General features: G+C 48.0%; 1 protein-coding gene across 3 annotated transcripts in view; it reads right to left on the bottom strand.

The window, feature by feature from the left end:
* Positions 1–17,850, bottom strand: part of TULP4 (TUB like protein 4) — a 224,868-nt gene that overhangs the window by 9,451 nt on the left and 197,567 nt on the right. For all 3 annotated transcript variants that reach the window (XM_059401351.1, XM_059401352.1, XM_059401353.1), the window contains exons 8-12: positions 11,202–11,426; positions 10,045–10,279; positions 7,037–7,181; positions 3,828–3,972; positions 2,459–2,552 (exon numbers count right to left, since the gene is read on the bottom strand). In XM_059401351.1, coding sequence (XP_059257334.1) covers positions 2,459–2,552; positions 3,828–3,972; positions 7,037–7,181; positions 10,045–10,279; positions 11,202–11,426 — 844 coding nt within the window. The remainder of the gene's footprint in view (positions 1–2,458; positions 2,553–3,827; positions 3,973–7,036; positions 7,182–10,044; positions 10,280–11,201; positions 11,427–17,850) is intronic.

Raw genomic sequence — 17,850 nt, 5'->3', positions numbered from 1 at the left:
ACTTTCAACTTCAACCTCATGATCAAGACAGAGATTTAGTGAACTTCCACACTGTTTCTTTCTTTCACAGGAGGTTAAAGTCAGGATCAACTTTCCTTTATGTTTAATACTCTTTCCTGTCAGGTAAGTACAAGTTCTTGAATTATTACTGTGATTCTCGTTTTGTTAGACCCAGCTCTGGCCCCACAGCTGCCCGCTAGCACCTGGTGGCTGACTGGCTCACATTCCTACAGCCCAGCAGGACCTCATTGATGAAAGGCCTCTATGAGGCTGACACTTGCACTGCTGTGGGCTAGGACGATTTTCCAGTAAGACACAGGCCTTATTCGTGTGTTCGTCTCTCTCACCCACAGAAGACAATTTTGGCTTAAAAATTCTGGACAATTCTCTACAGCTTAAAAATTAATGATGTAAAGGACTATTCTTTGTTGTTTAGATTGATAAAAGAAATAAAATTGTAAAATCTCAGGAGGGATTAGAAAAAAAGTTGCTTCCAAGGGGGAAAAGACTAAGTGGCTGGAGATAAAGACGAGATGGAGTTTTACTGAATACCACTTCAAATCTCTTGAATTTGGAATTTATTCTATATTTTTTAAATTGAGAAAGCAAAAAATCAGAAATAAAATTTCACGGGCCAGATAATTCAACTGAAGCAAACAAATTATCCAATATAAAATATATCCAACAGTACTCTACGTTTTGACATTAGAGTGCCAAAAATTATTTAAGAGGGTGCCACATGTAACTTACACATCTTTTAGAACCCAAGAGACAGAATCAAGTGGAAAATTTGCTTAGCTTGACAAATGAATAGTAATAGCTAAAATGCTCTTTTAAAAATGGTATGTGATCAGGACAGTGATTTCACAGTAGTCCTACAGGAAGTTCAATCCTGGGCACTTGAGTTCCTCACACTGGAGTACCGTGTACAGTAAGGGCACTAAGTGAGGGCACTTAGAGGTTCTCCCATATCAAGGTCCTTGACTTATGTGTGGATCTATTCAACATCCAGAAGGGAAAGATGCACTAAGACTCCATTTCTCTTTCCAGTGTATACGTACGGTAGGCAGATGGCTCAGTTCCCAGCTCATGGATGGGGACAACAGGACACTCACACTGTGGTGACAAGCATCGCCATGTGCACCAGTGGGGCATGGCTGCGTTACTGAAGAACATGCTTCCGTGGTTATCAGAGCCTTTCCTTTCTTGGCATTATGTGCAGGAACAGCCTATTGTTATTTTCTAAGTCCGTTTTATGTCTTACTTTTATTCCTCTTTTTCTTTGAGCTGAGAAGCCGCAAAAGGAAAAATCCGCATGCAGCACAATTTAGTCTCTTACCATGCATACATGGCACAGCTCTACTTAACACCTGCTTTGCAAAAATTATTTAATTGAAAGGATCTGTGTCTGAAACAAATCCAAAAGGCAGATTCAGAATTTTTCAAAAACCATTTTTAGCAGTAGGTTACACAGAGCCATTCAAGATGGGACCACCAGGGGCGCCTGGTGGCTCAGTGGGTTAAAGCCCCTGCCTTCGGCTCAGGTCATGTTCTCAGGGTCCTGGGATCGAGCCCCACATCAGGCTCTCTGCTCAGCAGGGAGCCTGCTTCCCCCCTCTCTCTCTGCCTGCCTCTCTGGTCTACTTGTGATCTCTGTCAAATAAATAAATAAAATCTTTAAAAAAAAAAAAAAAAAAAAAGATGGGCCCACCATCCATTGGCAAGCTTGGCCTTCCAGAGAGAGCTGTGTTTGCCAAATGATGAGGCAATCTAGCAAGGCTGTGGTGGAGGGGCGACAGCATGTGTCCGCAGCCCACCCAGGGATGTGCCTATTGGCACGAGGCTGCTTTGAAAAGGACCTTCTGTCATTTCATTCCTTCTCTGTCCCCAAGTAAACATGACACATTAGTACTACTCATTAGAGAAGAGTACAGAAAGAACGCAAATGTCAGGTTCTAGCCCAGCTTTTACTCCCATTCTTTTGTTTTCCTCAGTGTCTCAAACTTCTCATGGAGAGGGCACTTATCTGGGACTTCTAGGTGCCAGCTCTAAGGGTTTACCACACAGAAATGTATTAACAGTCCGCTTCTTATGGTCTTTAATGCCTTCTGAACCTCAACTGTCTTCTGACTCGAGAACCTAAAGATACTGGTACCTAAACCTGCCCATAATGAAAGGCCAGAAATCAGATAACCAGAACCCTATCAAACCTCTGTTAGACACTGCAGCTGGTTCTGTCTTTTCATAAGTCAGGATTACACAAAAAAATGAAAGCACGGCTGGTAAAAAGCAATGGAGTAATAATTCTAATTTTTGTGAAATCACAGTGGGTAGTGGCAAAGTTTGAAGGTGAATAAAGTACATGCTAATGTTTTGGTGCGATAAGAACTCATTTGAATGGTCTTTTTAGTCTCAGTTTCAACTGACAGAACGGGAAGAGAAGAGACATGGTTTTTACCTGCACCGAGGTTGGTTGGCAGGAAAGCAGCCAAGCCCACAATCTTAAACTTGGTTCCCCAGATATTAGACGTGACCTGAGCAAGATAGTTGTGCTGTAGGAAGAGGGGGGAAAGGAAAAAAAAAAATCACAATCTGTTTTCATATTTTCTATTGATGACTTAGGAACTACGAATGTTAACGTTTTTGCTTAGAAAGTCACAGAAAATGGTGGGCACTGCTGGAAATACTCATTCTCTTTATCATTCTACCCTTTTTAAGACCAGACGCTAACGAGAACATGTCAGGCACGTGTTTCTGAGCGGTGGCTCACGGAGCTGAGAGTCGCAGCTGGGGAGTGAGGGGATGTGTCCCAGTGTGTCCACACGTGCGCAGGTTAAAAAGTCCACAAGGGTGCTCTGGGCACATTTTTCTTCACCTTTTCTTTTCCTCCAGTCACTGAACTAGAGAGGGTATACCCAGCTCTGAGTCCATTTGTCCTAAAAATACCAGTTGCACTGAAAGCAGTATGTCCACAAACCAGCCAATTATCTGTTTCCTCATTCAATTAAGAAAGTTTTTAAAAATGATCAGTATGCTTCGGCCACGTGTGTATAATATGTGCGAAGAGTGATAACAGAGATGAATAAACTGTAGCTCCTCAAAGGGCTGATAACCCAGTGCAGGATGCAGGCTTAGAATTATGTGCAGACAAGGCAGGCACTGAGAAATGGTGTCAGGGAGGTACAGCAAGGTGCTTGGGGACTGCTGCGGCTGAGCCAGGGACGGACGCCTTTGTGACGGTTCTGCGTGGAAGCATGCCGGCAGAAGCAAGAAGGGAAGACAGAAGGGGGAGCCAGGGCACCCTGGTGACCCAGGCACATCGAAGGCACAAACGCAGAAGGCAGCCAGTCAACAGTGAGGCTGTGGCACCTGGAGGGCATTGAGGGGAACCAGGACGGAGGGACAGACAGCACCAGATGGGGGGGCCGCCAGCAGGGACTGGCTCCTGTGGACACCAAGAGTCACCGAAGGGTCAGACGTGGCTTGAGGGAGCAGAGGGGAGGAGTGTGGCTAGGTCTCAACCAGAGCTATCTGTGAAAAGACTCACATGGCAACAGAGGGGTGTCTGAGGTGGGAAGGAGGTCCTGGGGGACGTGAAGGTACTGGGGCCTGCCCGAGGGCAGGGGAGTAAGGAAGGCAAACAGGGCTCTGGTTCTCTATGCCCCGTGTCTGGAATGGCAGTGACAGGCACGGAGGCTGGGGTGGCGAGTGCAGGTGTGACGAGGGCCTGTGCCGAGGGCTCAGCCCCCATCAGGCACACACTGAGGACGGCAAGAAGAGCAGGAGAGCATCAGACACACGGAACCGCCCTGGAGCCCAGGAGCTACCTGAGTGATGTCTTCAAAGGGAAACTCTCTTCGTGTCAGGCTGGGCGAGCCAATGGAGGGCTTGCGCATCGGCAACCGGGGAGACCTGGACATCTCCTGAGCAGCCCGGGACAGCTTGGGAGACTTCCGGGCCTCAATGTTGATCCTGTGGAGACAAGGCCAGGAGGGTCAGGTCCCACAGGTGGGGGAGGCGCCCACTGCCATGGCCCTCTCCTCCGTGCTCTGGTGGCCACCATGGGTGCCATGTTCCAGGGGCCAGGTCCCTTTATCCAAGCCTTTCCCACCTGCTTTTGTTTCGTGAATGTGAAGAAAGAACAGAATTGCATACCATGTAATATATATTTGAAAATATGGTGAGATTAGGGAGTGCCTGGGTGGCTCAGTGGGTTAAGCGGCTGCCTTCGGCTCAAGTCATGATCTCAGGGTCCTAGATCAAGCCCCACAAAGGGCTCCCTGCTCAGCGGAGAGCCTGCTTCTCCTTCTCTCTGCTTGTGCTCTCTGTCATTATTTTTTTCTCTCAAATAAATAAATCTTAAAAAAATTTACGGTGAGATTAGACCAAGTGATTCATTTGTAAGGAACCTCAGAGAATTAAATGTAGTTGACTTCCTACTGACTAATAATTAAGTTTAGAAACGTCCACATGCCTTCTGCATGTGGGAAACTACCAAGTGGGAAGAGCCATTTTTCACCTTAAGGCCACAACGATTTTATAATTCCTACTACAATGTTAGGATTTCGACAGACTGATCTAGCCTTTCACCAGCTGTCATATTTTAAATCAAATCTGTGGGTCTACTTTTCCCTGCTGCCTTTTGATCCTACATTCTATCTCTGGTCTTCAGTTCTGTTTGTCACCGAGGGACACGGGTATTAATGCCAGTCTACCCACAGAGAGTGCTATAAAAATGAGTATGTTAAGGTCGACTGCAGTCAATGAGAGAAAAGCACTGAGCCTCATGAGTGTTGCTTGAGAGCTTGCTATGATAGCGGGGGCTCCCAAAGTTTGGGGAGACACAGGGACTGAGCTTGTGAAAACTCTGTGTGAGGACGGTTAGTCCGGCTGTGGCATGCAGGATGATTCAACACAGGGAAAGACAGAAGGAACGAGGACCAGCGCCAGAGACCGCCACATCCAGGAACTTTAAAAGGACATTTACAAGGTGAGGAGTTTGGTTGCTTATATGTTAAATGTTCTCCCTTAATTAATGGGAAAAGCTGAAACACTACAAAAGTGTAGGAAAGTTCATAATTTTATTTGTAATTTCAATATGCTTAGAATAAAGATGAAAAAAAATCAATCAAATTATCTGAGCAATTGGTATATACATGGAAAAACTCACACCATACACAAAAAGTAATCTGAGACTGAAGTATGAAAGCTAAAACTACAAAGTTTCTGGACAAGAACAGAAAAATGTCTTTATGACCAAAGAGTAGACGAAGATTTCTTAAATAGGACATGAAAAGCACTAATCATAAGAGAAGAAATTCATATTGTGTTAGACCACGTATGTGACACTGCGTATCTCCGCCCAAAGACTCAAAACTAGAATACATGAAGATTGACAACTTGATGTGAGAAAAACAACTCAGTAAAAAGTGGGCAAAAGGGGGCGCCTGGGTGGCTCGGTGGGTTAAGCCTCTGCCTTCGGCTCAAGTCATGATCCCAGGGGCCTGGGATCGAGTCCTGCGTTGGGCTCTCTGCTCAGCAGGGAGCCTGCTTCTCCTCATCTCTCCCTCTGTCTGTCTCTCTGCCTATTTGTGATCTCTCTCTCTGTCAAATAAATAAATAAAATCTTAAAAAAAAAAAAAAGTGGGCAAAAGACCCAACAGAGATCCAAATGGTCACTAAGCATATGAAAAACTGGCGATCACCAGAGACTGCCGACGCCCCCACCTGCCCAGCAGAAGGGATAAAACCATCTGCTCACAGTGACAGTGCAAACATGGGTGGGGACAGAAGCCTCAGAGGCCGCTGACAGGAACTCAGAACAGCGGGGCACCCTGGGATACTGGCTGGCAGTTTCTAATAAAGTTACAGGTGTGCCAGAACCCGGCAAGTCTCCTGCTAAGTGTATACCCGAGATAAATGAGTGCATGTGCCCCCAAGAAGTCTTGTGTAAGGATGCCTACAATGGGCTGATTCTTAACAGCCCCAAATTGGAAACTACCTAAGATCAACCTACTGGTGAAAGGAATAAACAAAGTGTAGAAACCACAGAGCAAAGAAAAAAAACCACTGACACATACCACACGAATGAGTCTTAGTCATTATGTTGAGCAAAAAATGTCAAATAAAAAAGGAGTATATATTGTTGATGCCATTTATATGAAATTCAAGAATAAGTCAAACTCATCTGTAGTGACAGAACTTAGAAGAGTGATTACCCTGGGGAGTGGGTATCGAATGAGAAGGGACATAAAGAACTTTACAGGATGATGGAAATGTTACCTTCAACTGGGTGATAAATATTCTGCTTTATCACCTGTACAGGAAATTAGGTCTTTGAGATCTGGGCAGGTATGTATCTGCACATAAATTAGATCTTAATTTTGCACAGCATCACAGAATTTCAGAGTTAAAGAGAGCTTAGTGAGGATCTGGCCCACCCTTTCCCTTCCACAGGTAAGGACACTGGCATCCGGGTCAGGGGTTCATTCAGGGTGACACCCTGAGCTCATACAGCCTTTGGGAGTGGAGCCAGGAGCGGACGGGGCTCTTACCTAGGACACAACAGGCCCTTCTACCTAATCTAAGCTTTTGGCCACTCTTTAGGACAAACCTTTGGCATATGAAATTTTTTTAGTATATGATTTATTTCCAATAACAGCATTATAAGGTATTAAACTGGGCATTCCGTTCAACACAGTACATTATACTTCCTGTAAAACCTTCTTCTTACTTTTCTCAAACTGGAAGAACAAATAAGTGAGCAGGGAGCTCTAGCCGCCCTGTGCCCCCACCATCAGTACTAACCCTGAGGAGTTCAGAGGCTCACAAACTTCCCGTGGATGGCTTTTTCTACCCAAAGGAGAGAAGAAAGGAAACCTATAATTATCGCTGGCAGACCCTCCTGATGAAAGGCAGGGATGCCCTCTTGCAGGGGCCCTTCCACTGTCGGCTTCAATGGGACACTGTTGCAGACAGGACACAGACATCCCCAGAGGTCCTAACAAGGGAGACCAGCCCTGGGGAGCGAGCTTACCTTGGGAGTTTGGGTGACTTGCTAGCTCGGGAGATTTTGGGGGATTTCTTGGCAGCCCAGTCGTCACTCAGTTCCACATCACTGGAGTCCGAGCAGTTGCAGCTGTCCAGCATGGCGGAGATCAGGCCATTTCCGTAGACTTCATCTGGTGAGACACAACCCACAGATGCCAAAAAGTGCGATCAGTTAGGCCCTAGTGAAGATGGTTAGCACAGGAAACTACAGGACATACCGACTCTTTGGGCCAGCAATCTAAGTTCAGAGTTGAAAGAGAAAGGACCAGAGTATGGCTTCCCTTTTCCGTTTTTATGCTGTAACATTTCCTAAGCAAAAGGAGGTAGTAACTTCTACTGTTATCAAAATGGGCCTGAATTTCAGCATCACTTGAAAGTACAAAATCGTCTGGCCGCGTTTACTGTGCCAAAAGCGGGAACCTCCCAGCACAACAAGCATCCGTCTGGGTTCATACGGGCTTGCAGGAACTGGAGGAGCCAGGCCAAGCAAGGGGCTTGCTTACTCACAGATGCCCCCAAGATCCTGCTTCTGAGCAGGGGCCTGCCAAGGCCCCTGTGGGTTCCAAGCCTGCTCTGGACTAGTGACCTGACAAGGTTGGGGCCGTGGCAGGGACTCCCAAACGTTTATGCTTTGAGCGATGGCTGGAATGCAGGCCTGGGCACCTGCATCATCGCCATCCTGGCCGTGCTGGGCTCTGCGGGGGTGCCTGAACAGAAGCTGCTGGAGTGTCACCGCTGGTCACCAGGCAGGAGGTTTGAGGGCCTGCGGCGGAGGACAGTGCCATCACGAAACTGTACTGCAGAGGAAGGTTGTGTCTGACCCCTCCTCGAAATCCCTTCTCCCACCCCTCACATCCCTTCAACTTCCCAACCCCGCTCTGCCCTCATGGTAGGAAGCCCATCTTCCAAATCACTTTTTTTTTTTTTTTTAAAGATTTTATTTATTTATCTGACAAGCAGAGATCACAAGTAGGCAGAGAGGCAGGCAGAGAGAGAGAAGAGGAAGCAGACTCCCTGCTGAGCAAAGAGCCCCATGTGGGACTCGATCACAGGACCCTGAGATCATGACCTGAGCCGAAGGCAGAGGCTTAACCCACTGAGTCACCCAGGTGCCCTCGAATCACTTTGTTTTGCTGACAAAAGCCTCATTCCTTCAAGGCTCCAAGAACCTTGCCAATTTATAAAAAAGCTGAACTGTTCAACTGCAATGAAACCATTTATGGAATTTAAGTGACTTTATCATTCAAAAGAGATGTTTATGTTTGAAAGGAGGAATTTGCTAAGGTAAACTCTAGTGTTTCTGAACATATGGAGGGGACATCTGTGAACAGGGACCTGTCTGAGGGCCCTGGAGGCCGAGAAGCTCCTGGGAAGCAGGCCAGCTGAGGCCCACATCACCCTCTTCTTAAACAACTTCCTTATCAGGAGGCGCGACCCATGAGGACAGTAAGCTGGGGTGATGAGCACCTGCGTTCGATCAAGTAAGAAGGTTTAATTCACATGCCCTGAGCGGCACTTTACATCACGTAACTGAGGAGTCACGTGGGGCAACGAGGCTTGGCCATGAATCACGCCAGCTGTGTGAACGCACAGAAAGCTTCTGTGGGCTTGTGAGCCCAGAGCCAGCTCACAGCCTGAGGAAACTCAGTACTGTGCTGTCCGCTCAGCTCCCGGCCAGTCTGCTAACCCAGGAATTCACAACTGCTCTAGGTCACACCATTTGCTTCTGTCTTTGACTCATGTCTTAATCCAGCTGGGCGGCTCTAACAAAATGCCACAGACTGGGTGGCTTCTGAGCAACAGAAACTTCCCTTTCAGCCCTGGAGGCTGGAGTCCGGGATCAGGTTCTGGCGATGACTCTCTTCCTGGCCAGCAGTCGACCCCTCTCCCTGGGTGCTCCCGGGCCCTCGCCTTAGTGGGTATGCAGAGACAGAGCCCTCCCGCTTTTCTGGCAAGGCCACCAATCCTACTGTCAAGTCAGGACTCTACCTGGACAGCCTCATTTCACCTGAATCACTCCCTAAAAGCCTGATCTCCAAATGCGGTAACACGGGAGGTGAGAGCTTTGATGCGCCAATGTCTGGGGGACACAGTTCCACTCACAGTAATAAGCTCTGACAAAGACTCCTCTTAAAAATTGGTGGGTTTTTACTTAACAAAACACGCTCTCATGTATGTTCTCGACTATAAAAAAACATACCGGTCATTCGGAGGAGGGGCATGGGGGCCTCAGCAGTCCCTGGCTTAGGAGACTGGGCAAGCACCAAGGGGCAAAGACAAAGAGCCAAGTCCCTTTGCTCAGGAGGCTCCCGGTCTTGGATGGCAGAGGCGAGCGAGAAGCGCGCACCCTGAGGTCAGGTGAGTAACGAAGACCGGTGTGGGAAAGAGTTCTTAGAAGGGCAGATTGAGTCATCATGCCAGATCTTTATGGATGAGCAAGGAATTTTCCTTGGTAATCAGCTAAAAAGCAACTCACGGTGGATTAGGGAGGAACAGAAGTAAGATTCTAGCAGGAGGCTGAGGAGTAGGCTGAAGCTCTGAGAATTTTAATTCTATCCCTCACTCTGGGAGGGCAGAGATGCACCTCACTGTGGTTTTCAGCTGGTCTCAACAGTGCAGTAAGGCCCTTGATGACACCTGATAAGTAACTGAAAGAAGACTCTACCATTCCCAGAAAGCCCACGCCCGCTTCCCCCGACAGAGAGCTGACATTTGCTCTATCCACCGCCCAGCCCCACAAAGCCTTGCAGATGGCTGTTAAAAACCCATCAGAAACAAACAAACAAACAAACAAAAACCCATCAGAAAGGACATTTTAAGAATCATTAACTTCAATACAATGTTGGAAGCGGGGTGTCTTCGAGGACCTTCCACGCTAGCCACAACACAGGCTCACGTTTCATACGTGGCATTGTCCTCGCATGGGCTGTCAGGAAACCTATTCCTCAACCTCCCTTGAGAATGAGGTCTCAGTGTCTCTGGCGTGGAGCCCACCTGATTTGCCATCCGTCCGGGGGTCCATGATGACGAACTCTGGCCGCAGCTTACTGACGCGCCGCCCCTTGAGGATGGGCACGAGCCCGCCCAGGTACTCCAGGTAGAGGGTGTAGCACGGACCGCCCACCTCCGGGTCGTCCTCCGTGCGCTTCATGGTACAGTGCAGGCGCTCGTTGCCGGCGGAGGGGTAGCTGACAAAGTCTCGCATGTTGTTGGGATCCGGAATTGGGGGCTAGAGGCAGGACATGGACAGAAAGGAGTACAGATGTCACCGAGAACTACAACAGAGCACTGGCTGCTAGTTCAGGGAGGCTTAACAACGTGATGTTGGACAGAGGTTCTCAACTCGGGGTGCATGGAAGAATCCTGTGGGACCTTTAAAAAAATACCTAGCTACGATCCCACCTCTAACAATGAAATCAGAGTCTCTGTGTATTTTCTAAAAACTCCCCATGGGTTTTAATATGTTGCCAGGGCGGAGAATCCCTGTACACAACCAAGACGGTAAAGCAGCTTGAAAAAGATCACAAGATTCTAAACTGATGTTTTAAGAAAAAAAGTCACCTTGAACAAGTGTACCTGACACGGGGAAGCAGAGACAGAACACAAAACAGAGAGCACAGGCAAGAATGTAAGGTGCGGAGGCCCCGGGGTTGGGGGGGGGGGCGGACACCTGACTGCACGTGAAGAGCCTCACCAAAACCGGACAAGTGTCGAGCCACAGTCCACATAAAGGCCAAGTGACAGCGAGTGCAGGGTGGGGGACACCCCAGGACGGTTCAGTCTGACTGCTCCCAGAACTAGCAGTGGAGCATGCTACTCCAACTTCTAGGAACAGGTTTCCCACTCTTCTGAAGCATCTGCCCGGCAGTGAGGGTTGAACACGGCAGAACGCTCTTCAGGAATCAGCCTCTCCCACTGCCTTTGCCAATAGGAAGCTCAGGCCCCTCACACAAGGCGAGTCTCTGGCACGACAGTGGGGCCAGGGACAGACAGCACTCCGAGGCGGTCATCGGCAGAATCCTCCCGTCGAGGAGCAGACACGACTTCTGCTCGCCTGCTCTGGGATGCCTGTTGGCCTTCTCGGACCCTGCCCTCCTCGGGCCAGCTGTCTGGGCAGGGGAGCCAGCAGGGAGAGGGTGGAGAGGTCTTACCTTGATGGTGGGGGTGAAGGCGGTGGAGAGGTAGGAGCAGAGGCGAGGGGGCAGGGTGAGCTTGCTGACGTCCTTGTCTTCCCGCAGGGCGCTGGCGATGGCCTCCTGGCACAGCAGCTGCAGGCTGGACACACGGTGCTCCACGCGCACCACGTACAGGGCTGGCCCCGAAGCCATCAGCAGCCGTGAGTCCCGGTGTCCCCAGCAGATGGAGACGATGGGGCGCTGCCGGGAAGTGAGGGAGGGGACACTTAGGCTCTACTCTTGTGGTAAAGCACAGATCATGCATGCGTGTGTCAAGCAAAACAAAGTGACCTAATAGTTTCCGAGAATATTGGTTTTAAAAAGTATAACACACCATGAAATACTACATCACAGAAATTCAATATTTTCATTGGGAAACAGATGCTCAGGCCAGAATGCAAAGCACGGGAATGGTTTTGTATAGTTTTTTAAATGTGTATTATCTCATTTGATCTGGTGCCATAAACCCTAACTTAGCTCTGTATGATGATGTTTCTACTGGAAAACGCTTTTAGCCTGGGGTACAGTAATCCACACCCCTTACTGAGCTCTGGCTATCTGGATCCCCGAGAAACCAGTGGCTGTTCCTGTGGCTTGGGGAGGTGGTGTGGAGGTGTGGAGGTAGACCAGACAGCCGGTCCCTTCAGTCGTAACAAGTTGCATTTTAGAGTGACATCGACACTGGTCTGGAGTCACATGCCGTGTGACCTAGGGACTACTCTACAGCCCTGGGATGTCTCCCATGTTCTCAGGAGTAGAATGGGAGCTGTGGGCATAAAAGGGAAGGGAAGATATCAAAGGTACTTCTGAGGTCTACCATAGGCTACAGCCCACAGACACTGCACTGCAGTCCTCCTTGGCCACCCCTTAGCTATGGACAGAGGAAGAAAGCAGAAAGCTCTCCAGGAAGAGGACAGTGGTGAGGGGACATAAAGCTCCTGTGGGGACTGCTCAAGGGGGCTGTGCCACCACTGCCTTGAAAAGGCAGGCCAAATCTAAATAGGCAAGTCAGAAACTAGCTGCCCGGACAAGACACCAAGGCTTGGGGGCGCTGGCTAAGAGAGATCCACACCAAGGAAGACAGGAGGAGGCAGAGGGATGTGACAGGGAAGCCGCAGAACTGGTTCCTTCCGGTCCAGCTGGATGGGGCTCTAATTTAGGGAGGTCTTAATGGGCTGCAAAGATCAGAAGTGGGGTGTCGAATCAATTATAGGAGTGACAGGAGCAGAATTTTCATAGCACTTTAGTAACAAACAACAAGATAAAAGGAACAGATGAAGACACTTGCTTAAAATAGCCTCCAGGGTCAGCTAATCCTGGTTTCAACTTCGAAACAAATGCCAGGCTGAAGATACTCCATCTTGTCTTTCCATCTCTGTGAGCCCCGGCAGTGCGGGTTGGGACCCGGGCACGACCTCTCGGAGGAGGACCACGGAGCGGGAACTCAAGTGTGTGGGCCTCCAGATGGGCCTCCTTACAAGAGGGTCCCACCAGTGGGGCAGATCCCCCAGAGTAAGCCATACTCATGACTGGAGACAAGGCAGATAACACACACAAAATACACGGAACACTCCTTTGCTGTCATCAACCCCCATAAGTGCAGGTCACATATTTATCCTCCTGTCCCCTCTGTCCTTCTGCTTTTCATAGTAACAGTTAAAATGTTTTGGGAGGATCTTACATAAAGTTATCATTCACAACCAATTACAGCGGCCCACCGAACCCTCTCAGTTCTGCCATGGGGAAGCACGATTCTCACTGACCTCACCAGGAGCCCGGGAACCTGTCGCTCAGAGAGGCTAAGAACAGCGAACACCTTAGGAAGCCACAGTTTTCACCGGCTTCCCTTCAACCCCACTGCTTGTGCTCCTTCCGCAGGGGCTCCCTCCTCTCCTGTCCGGACACCACACAACCGCCTGAAGAGGGCAGAATGTCCCATGAACCAACTGAACGGCCAGTCACAAGCAGAGTAAGAGGCCCCAATTGCCCCCTTAGTCCATTCGATCAAGGCACTTTCATTCAGAAACAAACTGGACATGTCTGCAGGAGAGGCAAACAGGAGGAGAAACAGGCTGCGTCATTAGCAAATGGACAATGACCAGAACGACTCTTTACAGCAGAAAAGAATCTGCAGGTCACGTGGGCACAAAAGCAGAAACAAATTAGCCCCGAAATACTATTAGGTGCACCAGAAAGCAAGAGGACAGTCCTGTCTGGAACGGGAGGGAGGATCGTGCTCCTGCTGGGTGCATGGCATCCACGAGGAAACAGACTTCTCCGCAGCGAGGGCGGAGAGGGTTGGAAAGAGTGAAAACCAGAACCCAGGACCCTCCTGAGGGTGGGAGGTATGCAGTAGCCTGAGGACATGATAGCCTGCGGGGTTCAGAGCAAGATTGCCAGCAAGTACTGAGAATACCACCAGGGATTGATAACCAGTGTTGGGGGTGAGCATCACCTACTTGTCTACGTCAGTGACAGTCTGTTTTAGTAAAGGGGGGAACACATGCTCATGTAAGTTATTTCTGCAGCACATACTCCATGTAAGATGATAAAGTAGCAGGGGCGCCTGGGTGGCTCAGTGGGTTGAGCCTCCGCCTTCGGCTCAGGTCATGATCTCAGGGTCTTGGGATCGAGTCCCATATTGGGCTCTGCTCAGCAGAAAGCCTGTTTCCCTCTCTCTCTGCCTGCCTCTGCCTACTTGTGATCTCTGTCAAATAAATAAATAAAATGTTAAAAAAAAAAAGATGACAAAGTAGCAAAACAAATACTGGTACCTTTCTATACTAAATTTTAAGGCTGTATCAGAGAAGCAAAGAAGAATTTACAGATAGTGAGAGCTGATGCTCTTGTCTGAAGGTTCTGTCTTCTCCCTGCCGTGGGGAAATTGATCACTGTTAATTCCCATTGAGTGGAGGAGGGCGGCAGTGGGGCCCTGACCTCAGGGTACCTTTAAATCCTGTAAGCCTGCAGAAAAGCTGTACCATGTATTTGAAAGTTGTTAAGAGAATGTATCTTAAATGTTTTTCCCACAAAAAAAGAAACGGCAATTATGTGTTGTGACGGAGGTGTTTGTGAACCTTATGATGCAATCCTACCGCAGTACATAAAGGCATCAAATCCATACTCGCATACTTGAAATTTACACAACCTTCATGTCAACGCAGCAGAGCTGGAAATAAATAAGAAACCACACAAGAAATCCTTTTATACCTTTCTAAATACTTTTATACTGTTTTTATATGTCATCTTACTTTTTTAAAGTCTCATTTCCTTTTGGTGCTGAGTTTCCTGTGCTGTTTATGGGTACTTAAGCCTACAAAGCCCTCCCTACAAATGTCCTGTTTTGGAATGAACCAGATTCAAAGTGGAGGTAAGCGCACATGCCTGCAGATATGAGGCGTGGGGTGTCTCAAGTCCGCTACCTCCCAATCCATGATTTCTGCCCTCCGTCCCCCAGGATCTGTGATGCGGGGAGAGCACGAAGCCACGGTCTGCCCGCCCACAGCCCTCACCCACAGAGCGCCATCCTCCCTAAGAACTGCCCGCCTGCCAGGCCTCGCTGCAGCAGGAGAGAAATGTACCGAATGTTTAATTCCAGTAAACCTGGAACAGATAAGGGTGCACACTAACGTAGCTCCCACAGATTAATGCTTTTGTTTGAACAGCTGCTGTCTGCTAGGGGAAAAACTCAGCTGTAAATCTGTGGGCTTACTCTCTCTCTCGAATCACACAAAATGACTATTTTTAGAACTGATGGCTAGAGCTGTGAAGTTGGTAACATTCAAATCTTAATTTGTGTAGGGAAGTTCACATACTTTGCATGTCTAAATCCAAGGCAAAAGGACAAGAAAATGAGCTACATTTCAGGGAGCGTTAGTGTGGAAGAAATCTAGTGCTTTGATGAGTCTGATGGAACAAGGAGAGGTATTAATCAGCTGGGGAGATGCTATTTGTATGAAGGTCTGGCGAGTGGTTGTCCCCTCAAGGACCTCCCGTCCCTCCGTCTGATGCTGAGCCATGTGAAGGAAGCAGGAAAGTCTGCTCCTCAGACTTCCTCGGCTACAGGGCACAGATCTATCAGTAAATGGCCAGTTTCAGCTCCTCTGGCACGTGGAGACACGCCACATCCCTCCCAGCCTCACCTCCTGCCGCTGGACAGTGTACCCCACACACTCAGCCAGTCACACGTCCAGGTAACTGTCTGGGAAATGCACACAGTGGGGAAGGGGAAGACACATCCTGAGTGTTGGGGACCGATACTGAGAGAAATTAATTCCCTGTCTTCACGGAATTGACACCCTGAGGTGGGAAAGGGAGAGAGATGCGGATCTTAGTCCCTCTGACCGGGACTACCGGACTACGTCAGGTGGTGAAGAAGGGCAGGACAAGGGGCTTGAGAAAGAAGGAGGACGTCGTTCGGACCGAGGGGAGCAGAGAAGGCTGTCCCAATGAGGGAGTTTCAACAGAGGCCTGACCGAGATGGGGGAGTTTGTTTATTTTAAAACATTCAAAGTTTCCTCACCGTATTGCTATATTTGCATCCGCAGTGAGTTGCATGGAGTCCTCTAAAAATTCAAGAGGAATAAAAAACAGTATGTTCTTTCCATATTAAAGATAAGCTGCTCAAGCAAAATAAAAGACAACAGACAAGAAAAGGGTCAAAGCCAGCTGTCCCAAAAGAAGGACTACGAGGCTGTCTGAACCCAGTTTCTGGCCGACGAGGGCCCTGGGCTGAGGACAGAGGATGTAGCCCACGGAGGTGTCCGGTCCTCTGGGTGTCGGGGGCCCCCTGGGCCTCCCAGGCTCTGCAGCTCCCCTAAGAAGGTGGCAAGATTCTGTCTTAGAGTTGAAATACACTTCAAACGTCTAATACTTGAAGGGGATGTCTAATGTTGGTACGAGTGTGTACAAAGGGAATGTCTACTGTTTGTACAAGTGTGTACAAAGAAGGAAAGCCTTCCAGAACAGTTCACTTTTAAAACAGACCAAGTTCAGGGGCACCCAACTGTGTCGGCCGGAGCCGTGGACAGCTCTGAATGTTACGCTCTGATGATTCGGCCACTGGGGCGCGGCGGGAAAAGCCAGCGCAGCATCTAGGCGCCCACCTCTCAGTTTTAAAAGGACACACCGTTCTCGCATTCTGAAGCAGACAAGCTCAGCAAGTACCTTCTCATCTATTTAGAGCAAACGGAGGAAAAAGCACTCCCGCGGCAGCTTCGTCAGCGCATGTACAGTGAGTCCTCAGTGAAGAGGCGGTGACACAGACCTCAGCTAATGGGACTCCTGGAGTACAGAGTTGATGACCACAGATGCAATCTCTCATTTCACTTTCTGTTTCCACACCACCTACCCCCTCTCCCTTCTCTCTTAATTTTTTATCCAGATATCTTATATTGACTACTGAACCTTACAGAATACACGTCGACTCCTCCAATATGCCTCTTAGGCAAAAAACATTCACGAAGCTAAGACAAAACCAACCAACCAACCAAAACCCCAGGCCCAAATAACTGCAGCTCATGGCGTCAGTGGGTAGAACTAACTCTAAGAACCGTCGTCAGAGTAGTAATCACATATAGCTGGTCACAGAAACAGCTAATGAGGTAAAATGCAGAATTTTACAACAGGTAGAAAGGAAAATAAATTGCAGTATATTTTCTTGTAAGAGCTTTAGCCATTAGCCTTGTTGTTATGAGTAAATCAGGAGAATCAATTTTAAAGCCAAGGCCACCACAAGTTAGTGCCCAGCAACGGCTTTGTACGCAATAGCCTACAATCTAATTAACTTAGAAATAAATTATCCAATCTAAATTGTATTTAGTTCTTTCTATAAACAGCCCAATAAATTTCCCAACTTCCTTCCTGCTATAAAAATGTCCCTGCCTTTGGACAATCTGAATAGCATAGCACAGATAACATGTGATTTTAGAATCATTACAGAAAAAGTTAGGTTGGTGCTACCTGTAATTAATGTTGTACTTGATTTTTAATAGCATCATTATTTAACTTTATGTTATTGAGGAAATTTTGTCAATGGTTCAAACAGATCCTCAAATGAAAAAAAAGAGTAATTTATTAAAATGCTGAGATACTATGTGATCATTTTTCCCCAAAGGAAGATCAGCTAAGCTCTCTTTTTATCCTTCAGGTCCAAACTGAAAAATTCAAGACCTATGTTAGTTTCACATTATAGTTGATGAAAACATCTGCAATGGTTGAGGCCACTGAGCCTCTACCATATTCTAGGCACAATGACAATCAGAGAAATGAAGAAAATGTGGTGTTGACTGAGAAGATAAGACAAGTAGACAGAAACGTATAGTAAGTATGAGAAATGTCAAACACCCCAAGGGGATGCTTCACAGAGAAGAGGGGTCACAATCATTGGCAGATTTACAAAAGGATGTGGCTGTGTTGGCATTAAGGATGATGGATTTCCCCAGGCTGAGATGGCAGGGAAGGACATTCCTCATAGAAGGAACAGAATGCCAGCAAGGAGGGGTGCCCTGAGTCAGAAAGAAGAGTGGACAATGCTGAATCTAGCTGGAGTGGGTTTTGGCACTCCAATTCACAAATATTCTAATAAATGCAGAAGCCTTATTAATTCAGGAAGAACTAGAAATTC

This window comes from Mustela nigripes, chromosome 5 (assembly GCF_022355385.1).
Source record: "Mustela nigripes isolate SB6536 chromosome 5, MUSNIG.SB6536, whole genome shotgun sequence".
NCBI lineage: Eukaryota > Metazoa > Chordata > Mammalia > Carnivora > Mustelidae > Mustela > Mustela nigripes.
The sequence above is the reverse complement of the archived record's forward strand: the minus strand, read 5'-3'. Positions and strand labels throughout refer to the sequence as shown.